The 18,425-nt window shown below is 40.3% G+C and overlaps 1 protein-coding gene across 2 annotated transcripts; it reads left to right on the top strand.

The window, feature by feature from the left end:
- Positions 1-6,608: 6,608 nt before the first annotated feature.
- LOC111606907 lies at positions 6,609-13,284 on the top strand. 2 transcript variants are annotated; one of them, XM_023328333.1, is made up of 5 exons: positions 6,609-7,165; positions 8,107-8,159; positions 8,257-8,302; positions 9,956-10,129; positions 12,384-13,284. In XM_023328333.1, the coding sequence occupies exons 4-5, from the start codon at positions 10,095-10,097 to the stop codon at positions 13,075-13,077; spliced, it is 729 nt and encodes a 242-aa protein (XP_023184101.1). In that variant the 5' UTR covers positions 6,609-7,165; positions 8,107-8,159; positions 8,257-8,302; positions 9,956-10,094; the 3' UTR covers positions 13,078-13,284. The 2 variants fall into 2 exon arrangements, with proteins under 2 accessions (XP_023184101.1, XP_023184100.1); XM_023328332.1 differs by lacking the exon at positions 6,609-7,165 and having other exon boundaries at positions 8,048-8,159.
- Positions 13,285-18,425: the final 5,141 nt, after the last annotated feature.

Raw genomic sequence — 18,425 nt, 5'->3', positions numbered from 1 at the left:
TGAGATGAACTTTTGTTTTTACTGGTTGGACTGGTGCAACACCCAAATTTTTACATTGCAGTTTTACTGTTTGTTTTTGTGGGTTTTTTTTTTATCACTGCCTAAATTATGAATCAACGATCTATGGAACACGGAGTTCCTTATTTGAAGTTGAATTTTACAAGACGGGCAACTCTTGCGAAAAATAATGAAAGTGTTTTAAAGTTCTTCAATGAGACAAAATTGAAACTTAAAAACCTCTCGCGATAAAATACATGAATGAAATAAAGCGATAGCAGAAAATCTAAAGGGCGTTTTGTAACGTCCAAGCCATTTTTCTGAAGAATTATTTCACACTTGAATTTATATTAAAGGGGAGTTACTCTTTTGCGATATTAAATGCGTGATTATTATCTCAGACGACCGATTTACCACCGAAAGGAAGCAGAGAGACACCTGGGTCGAGCATTTCTCCACCGTATGTAATGTTTTATAAATGCATAGTCAAAGTTTCTATTTGAAATGCATTATTGCCTCCCCGCCCTCTCTAAAGTAAATGCAGTGCACCATATTATTGACTTGACCGCGTGGTAGCCAGGGAGATCTGGTCAAACTGTCTTCATGAGCGGCGCTGGGGAGCCGTGGGGTCTGTAAGTGGCTCGTTTACGTACACTTACGTTACGTTACGTAACGTTACGTTACGTTACAAAGGCAGCCGTTAGGTCGAGTGCGCGCACGAGGACGAGGAGAGAGCGGCAGCTAACACGCTACAGCTTTGCAAATCGTCACCTTCCTAAATAGGTTTTTTTTTTTTTTGTCAAAAATGGGGATGTTTTTTTACGCCAAAAAACCCAAAACACTTCATTTTAAGGAGGCGACGAAATTATTGTTTGTTCACAGAAATATGAGCTCAGATTGGTAGCGCAAATATAGCGCCAGGACGGAGGGAGCCACTTTAGCAGAGCGGTTTTTGAGCAAAACTGGTCTCTGTTTCGGAGCATTTGTAAGGATTTTCAAGCAGGTTAGGTCTTAGCTTTTCCATATTTCCTCCTCACTCGCACTTCATTCACTGTTTATCTTACTGGCCTAGCCTAGCCTAGCCTAGCCTAGCATAGCCTACTCACCTCTCTGACTGCAGCACACACCTGAACCCGCTGGACCACGGCTAATCTGTGACTGTAAAAAAATACCAAGTATTTATTTATTTTTGTCTAGTTTCTGGTTCAAACCAGATACTACACTGGTGTACACATTTAGTACACTTGAAATTAGACAAAACTAACTTACAGGTAAAACTTCAGCAAGATACCAGAGTCAGTAATTCCTTAATATTGACATTAAAAATACTAGTTCTACTGGCAGATTATTAAACGGATAATGAAACATTTCCCCATGTTATAAGTGAAATAATCTGCCAGTAGAACCAGTATTTCCTTTTTTAAATCAATATTAATTAGTTACTGAATTAAAACAAGCTCCTATATCTTGCCGAAAGGTTACTTGTAAATTAGTTTTGTCTTATTTAAAGTATACTAAGATATTATGCACTAAAAACTAGACAAATAATACTTTGTGGCAATTTGTGTTTTTGCAGAGTTTTCACTATTTCTGATTGCTTTAGACCACAACGTGGGGCTAGTGTATGTCTGCTGTTGAACCACTGTAAAATGTTCAGTATGGGAGATGTGTGTTTTTTCTCGTCAAACGACCGATTTGACCTCAGAATTTATTTTGAATGCGCTGCGGAGTAATCAAGCTGTATCTGGGATTAAACTGGTTCCACTCTAGAGCACTAACTCAGCTAGGCAGCAGCTTGGATCAGACTTTGATTAATTACTAGATTGACAAAGGTGTTACACACATGCAAACCCACAGTCTGATTTATGCGTTTCCAGCTCTCAAGAAAGTGTTGTTTTTTTTTCTTTGACTGAATATCTTCTCAATCAAACCATTTCACACCGGAAACATGCACAGGAAACACAATTCTCACATTTACAGCAGTCAGAAAAACGCCCAAGAACTTGCCGCAAATACAGAAGCCGAGATAAAAGTTGAGAAAAAAAACAAACGTATTTTGTAATTTCATCAAACAGAGATGAAAGGCTGACTGAGTCGAGTGGAGTTTGCAGAGATGCTGTGGTTACTTTGTGGATCATAATTGCATTGATTTGCAAAATCTAATATTGTGGGTGGGAATTGGAGATACTTAGTGCGCTAAGTGCATTGTCCCAACGAGGTTTCTATAAGTGGATTTCTGATGAAAGCCACAGAAACTTGGCTTGTTTAACTTGTCTAATTTAGTTAACTTGCCTCCACACTTCCAAATTATGATTAAAAAAAAATGCTGATATAGTTTAGTGACAAATTGTAGTCAAAATGCACGAAAAGTTAATTTTTCCTGATTTGTGTTGTGGTTGTACATATTATCACCTCTGAGTTTTATCTACAGTGTGTGGAAAATCATTTTTTTGGTCATTTAAAAAGTCCTGGTGTGAAATAGAAGTGATGGAAATGTTGGAACCCAACAACAAGATCTTCTGGTTGTCTGGATGGTTGGGTGTTAGCATGTTAGCATGCGATTTCTGTATCTGCTGCTCATCCAAAATGCTGCTGCTTGAGTCCTGAGCAACGTCAAGATAATACACTGCACTGAACTTTACTGTGTGTAACGTGCTGAATGGTCTTAAAGGGACAGCATTATGCAACATCAACCTTTTTTAGCGTTCCGTCACGTTATAATGTTATTACCTCATCAAAAACATACCTGACGTGTTGCTTTGATTCTTTCATGCATGTCTGAGAAATCCCTTGAACCTCCCGTGGCAACCACTGGGGGTTGTAAACCGAAGCATTGCTGTGATGATGTGCTGAAGGCGAAGTTTTGGAAAGAGCAGGAGCTTCTTAAAAAGACAGAGGCCCAATTTCAAGGCGTCAAACTGCGAAGTCAATTTTCCTTTAGATCCTGTTTGATACATACAGCATTTTCATAGGAACTGAAGGCGACATAGTTACTTGACGTTGCTATGAATGGCACTCTGTGCCTGGAAGTTACACAACACCACCCCTCCACCGTTGGCTTTGTTACTGCGCTTTCCAGACATAAACGTTTTTGCCATTTAAATGCACGTCTCCTTTGATGTCGTTGAAAGCACTTCGTCTCACCTGTTGTACGTTCGTTTATTGCTACGGAAATAAACTTACAGAGAGACAGCTGCAGCAACTCCGCTTAAGGGGAAGGGCCTCTCCAAGGAGCCACTGCACATAAGTGGCTTAAATTTAGATGTCTTTTTTTTTTTCAATGAGTGATCCTTCTACCGATCTGTGGACTCAGTAAACTATCACCTAACAAGGGAATTATTAGCTTTTTCTGTGTAATAAGTGGATTGAATTTATTACCTCTTTTTCTCTGTGATTGTCTGTCGTTCTTTGAAAGTCTTAAAGAGAGCAAGGCCAAATTGATGACGAATGGGAAACGTTATTGCATCTACACTCACTACTCAGTTATGATGGAAAGATTGCGTGTCCCAGCTGGTTACTTAGTCAGGAACACTTGTTGAGTTTTGTTTACTTGATTCAGACACGGTGCATATTTGAACCGAGCCCAGCAGCTCTCCTGCTTCTGCAGCGGCACCAGTCCTTCCATGGAACCAGTTAAAACTAATCATAACGACGCGATAGTCATACAGTCTGTGTGATTTCACACCGGTGGAAAGTTGTACGCTTTCCCCTGCCGTAATCCCTATTCAGTAGCAATGCAAGTAAACAGCAGGACAGCTTTGTGGACACAGAGCAGAGACTGTCTTTCTGCTGGGGGGTCTGCTGACAGTGACAGTCTGTCTTCATGAAACCAGACAAAAAAGGTCACCCAAGGTTTTTCTTAGCAGGACTGCATACGAGGATGTTTATTTGGGTCATCTTATCTCTGAAGTTGATTGATTCTCAGTTGCAGAGTTTCACAAACGAGAGTTCAGCAAAGCGTCACCAAAAGGCTGCGGTGGTTTCCGAGGAGCTGAGATTGTGCTGACAGAGCGACACCGCGTCAGAGCAGCAACGAAGATCTGCTGTTTGACTCCAGGAGGTCATCCGGTTACACAAACAGCAACAACAACGCCGTGTATGTTCTGAAGAGGACCGTGTGGGTTTTCTTTTTTTTTGCTTGGTCGAGGAAATCGACCTGAAATGAGCCAGACAAAACTATGCCAAGAGGCATGGCAGCTCTTCACCGTGGAGGGAAAGTCATAAAATGTCAAAGGACGAGATCGAAGCTTAACTGCTGGGCCTGCCTGCAAAGCATTGCATGTGGTGGAAAACATTAGGGAACATTTAAGCACGTGGTTACAAATTTATTGATGGAACTTGACTTAATGTCGTGTTTTGATTGTTGATTCTATGTTGCCTTATGTTTCTGTGTTTGTAATGATGTAAAGCACTTTGAAATGCCTTGCTGCTGAAATGTGCTATACAAATCAAATTTGATTTGATTTTGATTTTACTATAATCTTTTACTTTAAATTAAACTTCTGTTTCTCAGCCTCTGCTGCAGAACAAACATAAAATCAATGAAAGAATCATCTCGCAGCAGACGCCCCCGGTCTGAAAGGCGCAGATGCTACAACCGCTGGTTCCATCCGGTGTTAATGGGTTAAATGGGGGGTAAAGTTGTCAACACCGCCTGCGGTCAGGCTCTAATTCAATCAGTGTCATCAAGTCAGTCTCTCAGTTCTGTGGAGTAAACAGCATTGACTCTGTGACCACTTAAACAGCCTTTGGTTTTTAATTGCAGTACATGACTCACAATCAGATCAATCTTTATGCATTATAGATGTTCAGTCCCAGCAAAACACTTTTCCTCCTCGCGCTTCCGATTAACGTACCCAAGAAGGTTTTTATGCAAGTGATGATGCAGTTGTACCAGTAAGAGTGAGAAAAGCGTAAAGCTGTGTCAGAAAGGTTTAAAAACTCCAAAAAAAAGGTGATTTGCCAACATGAAAAGATCTGAAAGGAGTTGAACGTTGAAGGATGCGGATAAAGTCGCAAAGGCTGAAATGTGAACAATATGATTTGGTTTTGATATGGTCTAAATATACATCCAACCAAATGATCATACTCAGGTAAGCTCAAGAACCCATAGTTTTTGCTAAAATAGCTATAAGTATTTTATTAATATGTGGTGGCAGGAAAAATGCATCTGATTTTGGCCTAGAGCAATCATGGAGAGTAAAATAAGTTCCCAATCTGGAGGGAGCTAGGCTGTCATCATCGACATCCTGAGGGGTGTAATCCATCCTCTCTACCTCGTCTTGACCTCAGTGGAGTGGATGCGTCGGGCTACTGGAGATCCAACTCGCAGCGCCGCCTGCATTCTGGTCAAGACTTTGGGAGAAATCGTGGAGCTTTTTACATCCAGCGTTCTGGATATTCTCCCAAAAGATAAATGCTCCGCTGAAGCCGTCGAGGCGATCGTCGGCAACAAAGTGCCGGAAGCGTTTGCAAGAGTTGTAAAGGTCTATGGAGACTTCAGTACCGACCACACTGAAAGGTTAAACAGGCCTATCGTCAAGAATGTGGTCGATACAGTCAGTTCCTCGATGACCTCACGAGAAGTCCCAATGATTCATGACATGGTTGAAGAAACCAAAGTCAGAATAAAGGAACTTTTTTGTTAGATTGCACGCTTGTGAGGAATCCAAGAAAGTAAAGAAGGTCTCCATCTTCTCGAAGATCAGAGCTGAAAGTTCAAAGCTCAAAGATCTTCCAGGAAAGATGAAGGGATTCTTCACAAAATTCTCTCACAAACATTCGGCGAAGGTTGCTCCAACACCACAACAGCAGGAAACGTCTTCCACTGAAAAGATGCCAACACTGGGCAGCCAGGTGGAAGAAGAGACAAAGTCTGCAGGAGATTCTGGCAGTCAGCCAGCCGAAGTGAGAGAGAAAACTTGCCCCATGGAGACCTTTGTTTATCCAGTTATCCTGTCAACTGAAGATCTACAGCAGGGGTCCCCAACGTCGGTCCTCGAGGGCCGGCAACCTGCATGTTTTAGTTCTCTCCCTGGTTTAACGCACCTGGATCAAATGATGGCTCGTTAGAGGCCTAAGAAGAGCATTGACCTGCTGTAAAGGTTGTTGGTACCACCAGGGAGAGAGCTAAAACATGCAGGATGCCGGCCCTCGAGGACCGACTTTGGGGACCCCTGATCTACAGGAAGAGGAATCAGAACCAGAGCCAAGGTGAAACCTCTCCTGTGGAGCCTTTCATTCCTCCAGATGACTTATCTGATGTCGTAGAGCTGGAAAACTGCCCCTCCAAAGATTTGCAGATACAGGTGTTAAAACCAAATGTTTGCTTTGGTTTTAACACCTGTATCTGTAACACCAAGTGTTACAGGTGTTAAAACCAAAGCAAACATTTGTCCTGGAAGATTGTTGTTCCAGGACATCTGTCAGATTTGGATTGGGAGGAATTTGAACCGGAGCTATGGTTTGATGAAAGGAGTTTTATATCCTAGCACATCCGGGGGCACAGGAGTTTAGAGTGTATGCAAGGTTTAATGAATTCTCAACTCCCTTGTCTGCTATAGAGGAAGTTTCAGAGTATTCCTCTGAGGCATCTGAGGGAGAAACGTTGTCTGTCAGTGAGATGCCAGCTTCCTCAGTGGAAACAGAGTAACAGGCTTCACAGGAAGACAAGAGAGGTTCGTCGTCCTTGTTGATGCACTGCCTCATTGCCCAGGCCATTAAAGCTTCAGGTTTCCTCTTGTCTCTTCGGGACGTTCGTAACATTCATGAACGGTTCTTAGAGAAAGTTTGGGCTGAAGTTCAGGGGGAACAAATTGATGGTGACCCAGAAGCAATCTCCATTCACAGCCAGACGATTGTTGAGGCTATTTGTAAAAAACTTAGGGGATCCGGTCCAGTTGCGGGAAGTTTGCTTCTTTCAGAAAACGTGGACCTGGACAGAACAGTTGTGGCGTCAGTCTTAAAATATCTGAGAAGACCTGCAGAGAACCTGTTCATAGTTTCACGTTTTTTCAAAGGCCTGGGTGAAGTCATCTCCAAACCCTTCAAGTGAACGGACACATGAGTGAAGTCCGCCCCACCTGTGCAGAGTCCAGTCAGCCAAGAGGAGACCCTGTGCCCTTGACACGGAGTTACCAGATTCTGCAGGGAGTTGCTTGGCATTCAGGTTGTTTGGATCTTTTTGTCAAAAGTTGCTAAATTTACTGCTAGGATCTGTTTTTAGGTCCCATCATGTCAATTTTACCCGTTGGTTATTTTGATAAGATTGTTAAAATAAATAAAACTATCTAAGATCCTGCTTTACAAAAACAAAACAACTATTGATTATTTTTGGTTAATCTTTTAAGAGTCCTTAACAATTTGCCTATATTGTCATTTACCACGTTATTTATTTTCATAGTGCTTTCAACATCTTTTGAAATGCTAATGCTGGTATTATTTTGTGAAGGGTGGTTGTATTGTTGTTATAATCTGATCTGTATGCAATCATATGATGTGCACTTACTAATTTATTTCTTCAATACTTTACTTTCGAGGATGACAAACGATTTTCTTTGTTGATCATAAGGTTGGGTTTCGATCTGCCTTGAATTTCTTTCGTCTGGTGGAAAATTTTAAATGGGTTTTCTTCTTGCCACTCTTCCATTAAGGTCAGATTTATGGACGTTTTTATCAAAGTTGAAATGTCTCAGGGCTACCACAAGCCTCTTCTCTGATCAATGCTGCTCTCTGGCCCTTTCTCTTTAAGTTAACAGTCTCGAAGTATTCCTTCTAATTTTTAATAACGGATTGAACAGAGCTTGGGATATTGTTTTATAACTTTATTCTTCTTTATATCTTCCACATTATTCCTGACCTGCCTGATGCTGTTCGTTCACTGATAGCAATAGATAGCCTCTTTACATTTATGTTATGCTTTGTGTTGATCTGTAACACAAATTAGCAATAATATACAAAATAAAATCTCCCACCCCCCCACCCAAAAAAAACGAGGAAAACTTTCCGTCCACGTTTTGCGTTTACATGCTTACCAAAAACAGGATTGTAGAAAATAAACGTAAGGAAAAAACAAGTCCTCATGCACACTGTCTGTGTCGCATCCGGGAGATCGGAGGAATGTGGCGTGAAGATCGCTGGGAAACACAAACAACCTCTCACTGGTAAACCAGCAGCCACAAACACCAGTGAAATTGAAAATATTCAGCATTTCCTGACACACCTGACTGTTTACATTCTTTTCACTTGGTTCCCCCGCAGGATCCTCCGGGCAGTGGACCAAATCAAGCCATCACTCGCTGCTTTAGTAAGCAAAGCTCGATCTAATTCGCCTCAGCAACGACACACAACAAAAGCTAAATGTCAGCTCTGCAAGCCTAGACACAGAACTGCTTTTCTTCAGCACTTTTCCTAATATTAACACAACACCACTGTAATTATAGATAGCGTAAACAGCTCACACCGCTACATTCTGTGTTTTGACGCCATGCGTTCATGTTTCAGGCACTCCGCAATTATCTCGGTAATTTATGCACCGTAAAATTTTGATGGTGTAAAACTTTTGAGCTCATTGGCTTAAGCTAATGGAACACAGTTTTTACCACAGGTTACGACAGCTAATCCCACCTAACACCAGTTAAAGTCTGTTTACCATTGATGGGTCAACATGCAGGAAAGTAAGATTGACACTGATTACTATCAGCACGACAGAACCGTATTCTTCTAAGCTTCACATTAGGTGTTTAATGGGTTTTAAAAAAAGGGAAACAGTTTTTTCTGTGATAATGATAATGTCAGTAATGGTTCAGCCTCTTTGGCTCCCAGGGGCCTTCGCTTTGGGTTTTCAACTGCAACGGGGAAGGGTGGGAAATGTGGGTATTAATGTCTTGATTGTTTTTATATCTTTAATGTGCCTTTTATTATGTTTTTAATGTTTTTAAACTTTTTATGGGTGAGAACAACAGATTACCTCATAATTTCCTCTGGATTAATAATATGCCATGTAATTCGACTTGTTTTAACTGAATTCAGCCCAACTTAACTTAACTCAACTTAACTCAAACCAACTCAACTTAAGTGGCTCACTATGGACTAGCCAGGTCTTGGTGACCCAGTTCTGGTTCTTGCTTAGCTGAGTGGTTGGTTCATGGCATCTCAAGCTTAAGAAGCAAACTTCCTCATGTGGAAGCAGACTCAAGAGAGTCCAGTCAATCAGGGGATGGACTACGGGCAATGTGATGGATCATGTAATCCAGCTAATGGGCTAAAGCTCAAGGGTTACAACTACAACTCCTTGATGCATCCCTTCTGAAACACAACCAAGTCAAATGGCTGAATTCCTTCATTATGGCGTCATCCCGTTTTGCAGAGTCGTGGTAGTGAGTCATTCATGTAGTTCAAGTGTGTAGAAAGAGGAATGCATCAAAAAGCTACTGGATGGGGAGGCTCTACATGACACAGTCAGACTTGTTGCTCTGTGATGTCAGATAACCTCACAGATGTGAGGTTAGGGAGGCCTGTTGACACATATAATGTGCCACAGTGAGCAGAGTGGTTAGTCATTTCAGGGTGACAGCCACGTCATGTTTAGCTACTGAACTGCGGTCGCATCCTTTTTGTTGTGGATACGACTGTTGTGCCCTGAAGAGTGAACAACCAAAATAAGTCGCGACAGCAATAAAACTGCCCTCATCACGTCTCTTGTTCTGTACTCTGCGTTATTTCCACTTGATGTTGTTCTGGGGAAAATGAATTTCTAGTAGCAGTTCACAGCTGGAGGCCGACGTTCCCTCCATGGGGAGAACGTCGGCCTCCAGTCGCAGCTCCTTCCTTCTTTTAAGAGCTACCTGGAAAACCGACACAAGCCCGCACAGATGCCAGCTGAGCGGAGGAGAAGCCTCGGGCAAAAAATATTTTTTGCACAATCATGAGTCACATGTAGACTGGTTTTGCTCCGCAGGCGCGAGCGATGGCATGTGCAGGCTGTTCAGGTGGAGTCACATTAGCAGAGACAAAGCAGAGGAGGCTCCTCACGCACTTTTATTTCCCACACCGCCACACTGGAATTATGGTTATCGTGGAGAAGTTGTGAAACAAGAATGGTGAGCTTTGACCTTGACCTACCTCTACACGGGTGAGTTCTGATAAGCAGCCAAGAGGAAAATGAACTTGTTAAAAATAAGGACCACGGGGAGTTGGAGGGGGGCTGAACTTGTCTTTAGAGGCTGGGAAGATTGAAAGTTGGCGTGACCTTGGACAAGGAAGTGTGGGGAGATGTTGAGATTGTTGATTTAATCTAACCAACGTAGAAATGGAAACCTCATGTTCTCACCTGTAGAACTGCTGGAACGTCCCAAGGCGTCATCTCCAACTTTTAAACATTTCCTCCTCAGGTTTTCAGGGATAAAACCCTGGACGAGTTGAGTGTCTTTGTCGCCATACATTACCTGATCTATGCAGCTGAACTTTAACCTAACAGGCTTCGTTCAAAACTGTTTGATGAACCCAACACTACCATCTAAACACTAATACATTCCTACATGTTTTTCTTTTATTGGAAAATGATGACTTTAATCTTGTCAATATATGCTTAAAATACTATTAGCTAAACCATCAGAATGAGAGGGTTGATTCACTTCAAGTATTAAAGGTACAAAGTATTTTATAGCAGATAAATATACAGTTTAAAACTGAGGCTGGAAACTTGTACTTTTAATTGCAATCCAGCTGCAGCTATGTGTTCTTACAGTGATGTAGAGCACCTTAAACAAACGTTTTCACACCCCGTCAACTTGTTCTAACCATTGGCCGCATTGCAACCACAAACTTAAAAGTAATTTATGTAATAGGCCAACCCACAAAATGTCAAGTGGTGTAGGAAATCTGTGATTGTCAAATCTTTTTAGAAATAAAAATCTGAAAAGTGTGGCATGTTTCTGCTCTCTCCACAGCTTTCATTTTAGGCAAAAAAAAATAAATAAAAAAATCACAACTCTAAATCACAATGGATTTAGAGTTGCACTTTTATTTTACATTGTTGTGGCTCTTAACTACTTCCAAACGGACAATTTTGGCCCATATGCCAAAATGTTTACACACATGTGGTCGAGATCATAACATGTTTGTCTGTTAAAGTGGCCCAGTCAAAGCCCAGACCCAAATCCAACTGACGAGCTAACTTGGAATACCTTGATCACAGACACATTTCTTCCAATCTAACTGAGCTTTAACTGACATAAGCAGAAGATAAGAAACCGTATTTTTGGTAGGTATTACAGAGTTAAAAGTATTCTAAAGTACTTTAAAAAAATATATAATACAAGTAGTGACTCAAACGTAGAAGTACCCAAAACTGCAAAAGTAAAAAATAGCTTCCCAAGAAACTACTCAAGTTAGAAAATAATACTAGCAAAGTATTTAGTAAAACGTCTGCTCTAGTACTGTGTAACACCAATCATTTAATATTTAAAAATTACATCATCAGACAGAGCAAAAATACAAAGTTATGTGGACATTTTAGTATTTTAAAGACCACAGAGAAAATAATTCCAAATAACTAAAATATATATTTTTTTCTATATCAGTTTCTTTCTATGTAAAACTTATAAAACTTTGACAAAAACCACAGGCGTGTGTCTGAATCGGTGCATTCCTGGTTAAGCTCACTGAACACAGACATTAGTTTGAATCGGTGAATTTGGTTAACAGTTTAATGAAGTAAGACTAGCGATGCTTCACAGTAAAGCTACTCGAGCAGAAGTCAAAAGTCCAGTAAATGTAGCTGTAGGACGTGTTCTTGCGACAAACAGCTTGCGACATTGATTAGACGTTGACATTTCAATCTCAAGAATTCGACCACAAAACAATGTTGATTCGTTGACATCTTTTCAACATTGGTTAATTGGCTAGAATTGGGTGATTGATTAAGATCAGCCTTTTCCTGTGGGTTGTTTCTACCCAACTCTGCTCAGGTGTCTAAAATCAAATACAGGTCATTTTTTTCCAATTATAAAAGAAACCTAAAGCTATAAAACATCACTTGAGATGGTCCATTGTATAAGATAATTAAAAAACACTTAAGTTTATTGTAAAAAATTAAGTAATTTTGCACTAATAAAGTAAAAAATATATATACGTGTGTTTGTGTGTACTTATCTATATGAACAGAAGATATATTTCATGATGGTAGGCTGCTAAGTATATGATCAGGGTAGGCAGATATAAGCTTTTGCTCCAGCCTATTCCGTTTTTTGGTAAATTATGGGTTTGTTTATTGTTGGGGTTTTTTTGTGTTTCCTGTGTTTAATGTTGACAGTTTACCAAAACAAACTGAACTGATGAGGTTACCCCCCTCTCTCTGAACTAACATTGGTTTAAACTGTGTGCAGATCTCATGAAGCCTTAAAGTCGGTGTGGAAGCTGAGCTCGCAGTGCTGGCCCGGTTCGGTCACAGAGGGAGTCCTCTCCTCCTCCAGAGGCTGGCTGCGGCGCTTCCTCTTGCTCAAGCTGGTCACCGTGCTGCTCTTCCCCTGCGGCGATGAGCTCCCCCTGCTGGTCGGCTGCGTGTTCAGCCTGCGGGCTCTGCAGCTGCTCCGCTCCCCTCACATCTCCACCAAGCCGTCCGCCGTCTTCCTGCTCCAGCTGGCCCGGACGGACGCGCTAGTGCTGCTGCGCTGGCTCATCCGGCTGGGACTGTCCGTGGGACTGTGGGCCGAGGAGGCGGGAGCGAGCCGGGCTCTGAGCGCGCTCAGCGAGCAGCTGCTCGAAGCCCATCGCCTGGCCTCGCTGCTCCTGCTGGGGCTGCTGGGGCTGGAGGCCACGCTGCTGTCCCACTGGCCGCTGCAGACCCGGAGGTTCAGGACTTCCCAGTGGGCCCGGCTGTGCTGCAGTCTGACCTGGGGGCTCGTGCTGCTGGAGCTCGTGTGTTTGCTACACGCGAGGCTCTCTGAGCGGCAGACGTACCTGTCGACGCTGCCCGCCGTCTCCCTGAGCCTGAGGAAGGTGCTGTGGTTCGTCAATTCGTGGATGCATTACGCCATTTACAGGTTTAGGCCACAGAGAAGGACGAGCTCGTTTCATTAAGAGCTTCTAGAAACTCAAAGTGTTTCCACTCTGCTAAAACACTGAATCTTACAAAGTCTGGTTTTTTTCTCTTTAGTACAAACACTTGAAATAAGACCAAGCTAACTTACAATTAAAATTAAGTCAGCTTAGATAGCTGTTACTAATCATTGTAAATTCACCATTCTCTATCTGTGTATAAAATAAACAGCCTCCGATCGGAGAGTAAACCACCTAGCAGCAGCTTTAGCCACATTTAGGAAAAATATACTCTCTGTCAGCGCTGTAACGTTAGAGGTTCACTTTCTGTGTTTTATAAAACAGTGTTTACGTGCTAGATAACCGTTATAAGTCATTGTCAATTTACCATTCTCCAACTGTATTCAAAGGGACCAGCTTCCGATCATGAGTAAACCAGCTAGCAGCAGCTTTAGCCACAGTTTGGAAACATATACACCGCCGCCTGTCAGTGATGTAACGTTTAGAGGTTCATTTTCTGTATTAATGGAAAATAAAAACAAGACAAAAGCCACAAATAACAGTTGGGCTTGACGATATTTCTGTTTTTCCAGCAACAAAATGCGCATCTCCATGCACTGTTCATGTTTCTGTCACTGCTAACTGTCACAGAGTCTCTCCCAAAGACGCAAAGAAGGAATAAAAATAAATACACAAGAAAATATTAATGTGCAATGATTTGGATAAATAACTTTAATCTGATTACTGGATTTGAAATACGAACTCGTTAGATTATTCGTTACCGAAAAAGTGGTCCGATTAAAGGCATTACAAAGCAGCGGCGGCACCGGACATCTCTGCTTATAACAAACAAATCCCTATTTTATGGGATGAGTGGCAACTCCAGTCTATAATTTAATAATCTGATCAAGATTAGAGCCTAAAACGTTATAGTTCAAAAACAGTAAAAAGTTCTGGTTAAGGAACAGTTATGTCACGTAGTTAGCTAGCTAACAAAATTCACTAATGCTAAGCTAACGGTTACGCAAAACAAAAATACCTACCTTCATAGTCAAACAGGTATTGTTCGGTGAAGAATTTGTAGCCTTTGTCTAATTTAGATTTTTTTGTCAGAGAGAACTGGTTTGCAAATCGTGATATATCTTCAAATCTTATTTTAGGCAAATGTTTTAGAGACTGTGTAAACTCCATGCTCCGGTGATCTGTCTGATCAACATATGCTGTCAGATTTATACATCTCTCTCTCTCTCTCTCTCTCTCTCTCTCTCTCTCTCTCTCTCTCTATATATATATATATATATATATATATATATATATATATATATATATATATATATATATATATATATATATGAAATAGACAACTTTATCATTACTTACTATGTACACCGGAACTAAGGATACACAGCTTCGAGCCAAAACGGAAGTTGTGTGACGTCATGTGAAAAGGGTCTATTGGACCCCTCAAACTTGCGTAAGTTTCCCCCTCCCATCCTCCTGTTGGAGGGCAAAAAGCTGCCAAGAAACAATGGCTGCCATTGGTTTTAGCTGTTGTCAATATAACCGCTAAATCTTCAATGGACGCCTGATGTATAAAAGGGACACAGTGCTTTTCTACACTATGACGACTAGATAACAAGGTCAGTAAAAAGTTTTCATTAAGAAAAGAAAACAGTAGGAGGGAGAGGGAAGTAGTCCAGCTACGTTAGCTTGACTTTGACAACCTTGACATGTAGATGTGCTGCAGTTCGGTGTGTTCCGATTCAGTAAAAAATTAAAGAAAAAGGCGACCCACACACACCAACTCAGATCATCAGTGGAGCAGGTGTTTCAATCATCAACCACCGCTGTGTTGTTAGCTAACATTAGCCATTAGCTATTAGCTGCTATAGGTGGGAGCTAATCCACCAGCTATCACTTGTTAATAATCGCAAAATAAACATCAAGCCTAAACACATTAAACTGTAACAGACTGAATGTTCAGAAATGTTAAATGTTCTTCTTGGTGTTAAATCCTGAAACATGTTAGTTGCTGTGGCAACGGGTCTGCGTGTGGCCTAGCCGACACAGACAGCGAGGGGGGAAAAGTGGCTTCGAGTTGTTCTTTAACGGTTTTTCTGCGCTAGTTTTCCCTTTGCCGCGGCCCACTGCACTAAATGAATAATACCAACATCTCCAGGTTTCATTTAGTTAACGGAGCTGAGCTGCGCTATGGGTGACATGTTAAAAGAATCGTCTTTTTGCCCTCCAGCGTTGTACGCATGCGCGACACTTCCGGACACGCGTACAAACCATAACATGGATCTGGATTAGATTTTTAACAAAGTGCTAATTCCGTTGGGAGATAAATGTTCCCCGTGTTATAAGATACTTGCACTAAAACTAGACCAGAAATGCTTGATTTCGTGATTTTGCAGAGCATTTTATTTATATACTATAATTATAGTCAAATAGTGTTTTCAGATGTTTTGAAGCCTATCCTATTTTTTTTTTTTTTGTTTAAAGCATCTCTTAAATTCATTAGTGTCAAATTTAAGACGGATGAAAAATCTTTTAAGATTTTATTGGCCCAAATAAATAGGCAGTAATGTCTCTCTAAAAGTTTCATACGATGATTGTAGTTTCTTTAAATAAAAAAAAAAGAGCCTAGCTTATTGTAAAGGTCATCTAAAGATATGACGAGCCATTTCCTGCTTACGTTTTAAATTTCCTGTGTGTCCAGGTTTGTTTTGTTCTCTTACGCAGAAGATTATTAAATTATTTTTTGCCAAATTGTAGATTTTTAGCCCTCTGGCAAACTCTTTTCCCAGAACTCTCCTTAGGATATTTTTTAATTTATAACCAGTTACTTGAATTTCCCCACTGTGGGACAATTAAGAGTATTTCTATTCTATTCTTACCTACTTGACTAAGAATGCATGACTTAATGAATGTAAAAGCATTTATAATTTATTCCTCATATTGTGTTTTGGGAAATTCGCCCTAAATCTTTATGTATTTTGAACAAATGTGTCTTCTTCTTCCAGCCAAAGGTCTCGATGAAATATTACATCTTGTCCATTTGGAAGGTTATCTTACTTTACGATGGGATAAAGGGTGAAGATGCTCATGTATTTATTTCCTCTTGATCTGTTTAATGAACATGGCAGAAATGATGCTGTCACAATTTGTAATTGAAGATATGTGTGTTTTTTTAATAATGCTGAGTGAATAAAAAGACATTGTGAGATGAATTATGCACATAACAGCAGGTTTTATAACGAAACCTTCAATAAACCACCTAGAAAAACACTGTAAAAGGGTCATTTTTACTGTTTTCCTGTGAAAATTACAGATATTAAGTAATTAACGCTTCTAAAAAAATGTGAAATCTCAGCTGAATTACATTAATAATCTGTTAAGATTATAAAAATCTAATGTTAATTTTGCACAGCAAAGCGACTAATATTTTTTTTAGAATTTTATAATATAATTTTTTATAATTTTTGTCATTTTAAAATCAACTGATAAAGACTATAGTTTTTCCAGTATTTGTCAACATTACAGAATTCTCTTATGACTACAATATTTTTTTCCCCTTTTTTTAAAATCACCATTTGTAGTTTTTAAAAGAAAAATTGATTATACTCACATATTGTTACTGTAAAACCAACATAAGCATTTAATTTAACAGTTCACACAGGTTTCTGCGAATTAAATAAAACAAAACCTTACATTTTCCACTTTACGACACTTTTCTATTGTGATTTTACATCATTTTAAATGTTTTTTTTTTTTTTACAGTGCATGAGTTATGCATTATTATTGTGGAGAATAATATGTATAATATATAATAATCTGTATGTGACGAGAAAAATACGAGTCGACTCGTTTTTAGGTAAATTAGAAACGGAATGAATATTTTCTTGCAGCTTCACCTTCGTACTGCTGGAACTCAAACCGCCCTTACAAAAAAATCCCATGTGCATCACATGTGATGCACATGGGAAAACATGGGAATCACATGGGTTTGTTTCCACAAAGTATTCCAAAATCCCACGTAAACATGTGAAAATGTGTGTGAACCACATGTGCATTTTTTATGTGGTACATAATTTTCAGTTATGATTTTTACATGTAAAATGAATTAGATTTTTATTACATATTAAGTATAGTCACCCGATCTTTACATGGAAAAAAAATCTGATCACATGTGAGAAATATGTGACCCCATGTTGAATAAACCATGGATCACATGACCAAAATACTTGTGGAACATGGGAACCACATGTGAATTTCATGGGATTCTTTTGTAAGGGCGTAAATCGTGGCGAGCGTTTGCGTTGTGATTACAGTGTAGCAAATGAAACATGTTTATACTTTACATTTAGGGATACAGGCGCCAGGAATAACGGGAATAAAAAGAGATTTTTAATATTACTGAACAATTGTTGCTCATGGACGTCAACCTGAGGAATGAACTTTGTTTCCTCATAATTTCCAATGTGATTCAAAGCATCATGGAAAAACACCGTCTGTCTGCCTCTTAATGATAATGATCCAGTCTTTCCACTATTAATAGATTGAAGCAGGGGCCTCAGGACGATACGGATTTAAGCTTCTTTTTTAATTATTATTAGTATCGCTTTCCCTGACTTAACTTAGCTGGTCTTGGTGTAATCTGTTATTTTGCAAGCTGCACTCCAAATACAACAGCATTCTTCGCAGCCATTTTTAACGATCATGACCTAATTCATTTGCTTACCTTCCGAAACTAAACTTCAAAACAAACACAAAATAAAACAAAAGTGTTTGTAGCCTTAAATTGTGACATAAATTGTGAAATAGAGGCAGAATTGGCAGCCGCAGCTCCTTGTGCTGGACCCATTTTTGCAGCATTTCCCATCAGAAAGCAGCTGAAACACCAGCCGATAAGCTTTGTGACACAACTCGACGTAGTGCAGATGAAATCTATAGTGTTATTATTACACGTGGCACTGGTTTAACAGAAGCATCGTACTGGGTGATCGGAACATGAACATGCCTGCGGGTTGAGCGGTTTTTACTTCCTCGTCAATATGACTGTCAAATTTTTCCATCCGAGATTTCTAGAGTTTAAATTTGGAAGGCCTTGGGTGAAGACCTGCAGCTTGACGTTTTTAATCGCAGGCTGCGGCCTCGCTTAGTCACCAGGCTGGTTTTGTGAGATCGCAGCAGCGTTTCCGCCTGTTATATGGACAAGGAAACAATAATAGCGGCTACAAAATAAACACGCCTTGGCTGCAGGGCAACTTTCCAGGCACTCTAGCAATTTTACGCTAACATTCACGCAACGACCGTTTTTTTTATTTAGTTTTAGTTTTCACATTCACGCTCATCTGCTTCCTCCTTTCCGTCCCTCGTGAACTTTC

This window comes from Xiphophorus maculatus, chromosome 23 (genome assembly GCF_002775205.1).
Source record: "Xiphophorus maculatus strain JP 163 A chromosome 23, X_maculatus-5.0-male, whole genome shotgun sequence".
NCBI lineage: Eukaryota > Metazoa > Chordata > Actinopteri > Cyprinodontiformes > Poeciliidae > Xiphophorus > Xiphophorus maculatus.
This window is presented reverse-complemented; position numbering and strand designations above follow the sequence as displayed.

Excerpts from the sequence above, each read along its gene's own strand:
- LOC111606907 (XM_023328333.1), top strand. The coding sequence starts at position 10,095 with ATGGTGAGCTTTGACCTTGACCTACCTCTACACGG. Across the intron at positions 10,130-12,383 it reads CTTGACCTACCTCTACACGG|ATCTCATGAAGCCTTAAAGT; the intron begins GTGAGTTCTGAT and ends AACTGTGTGCAG.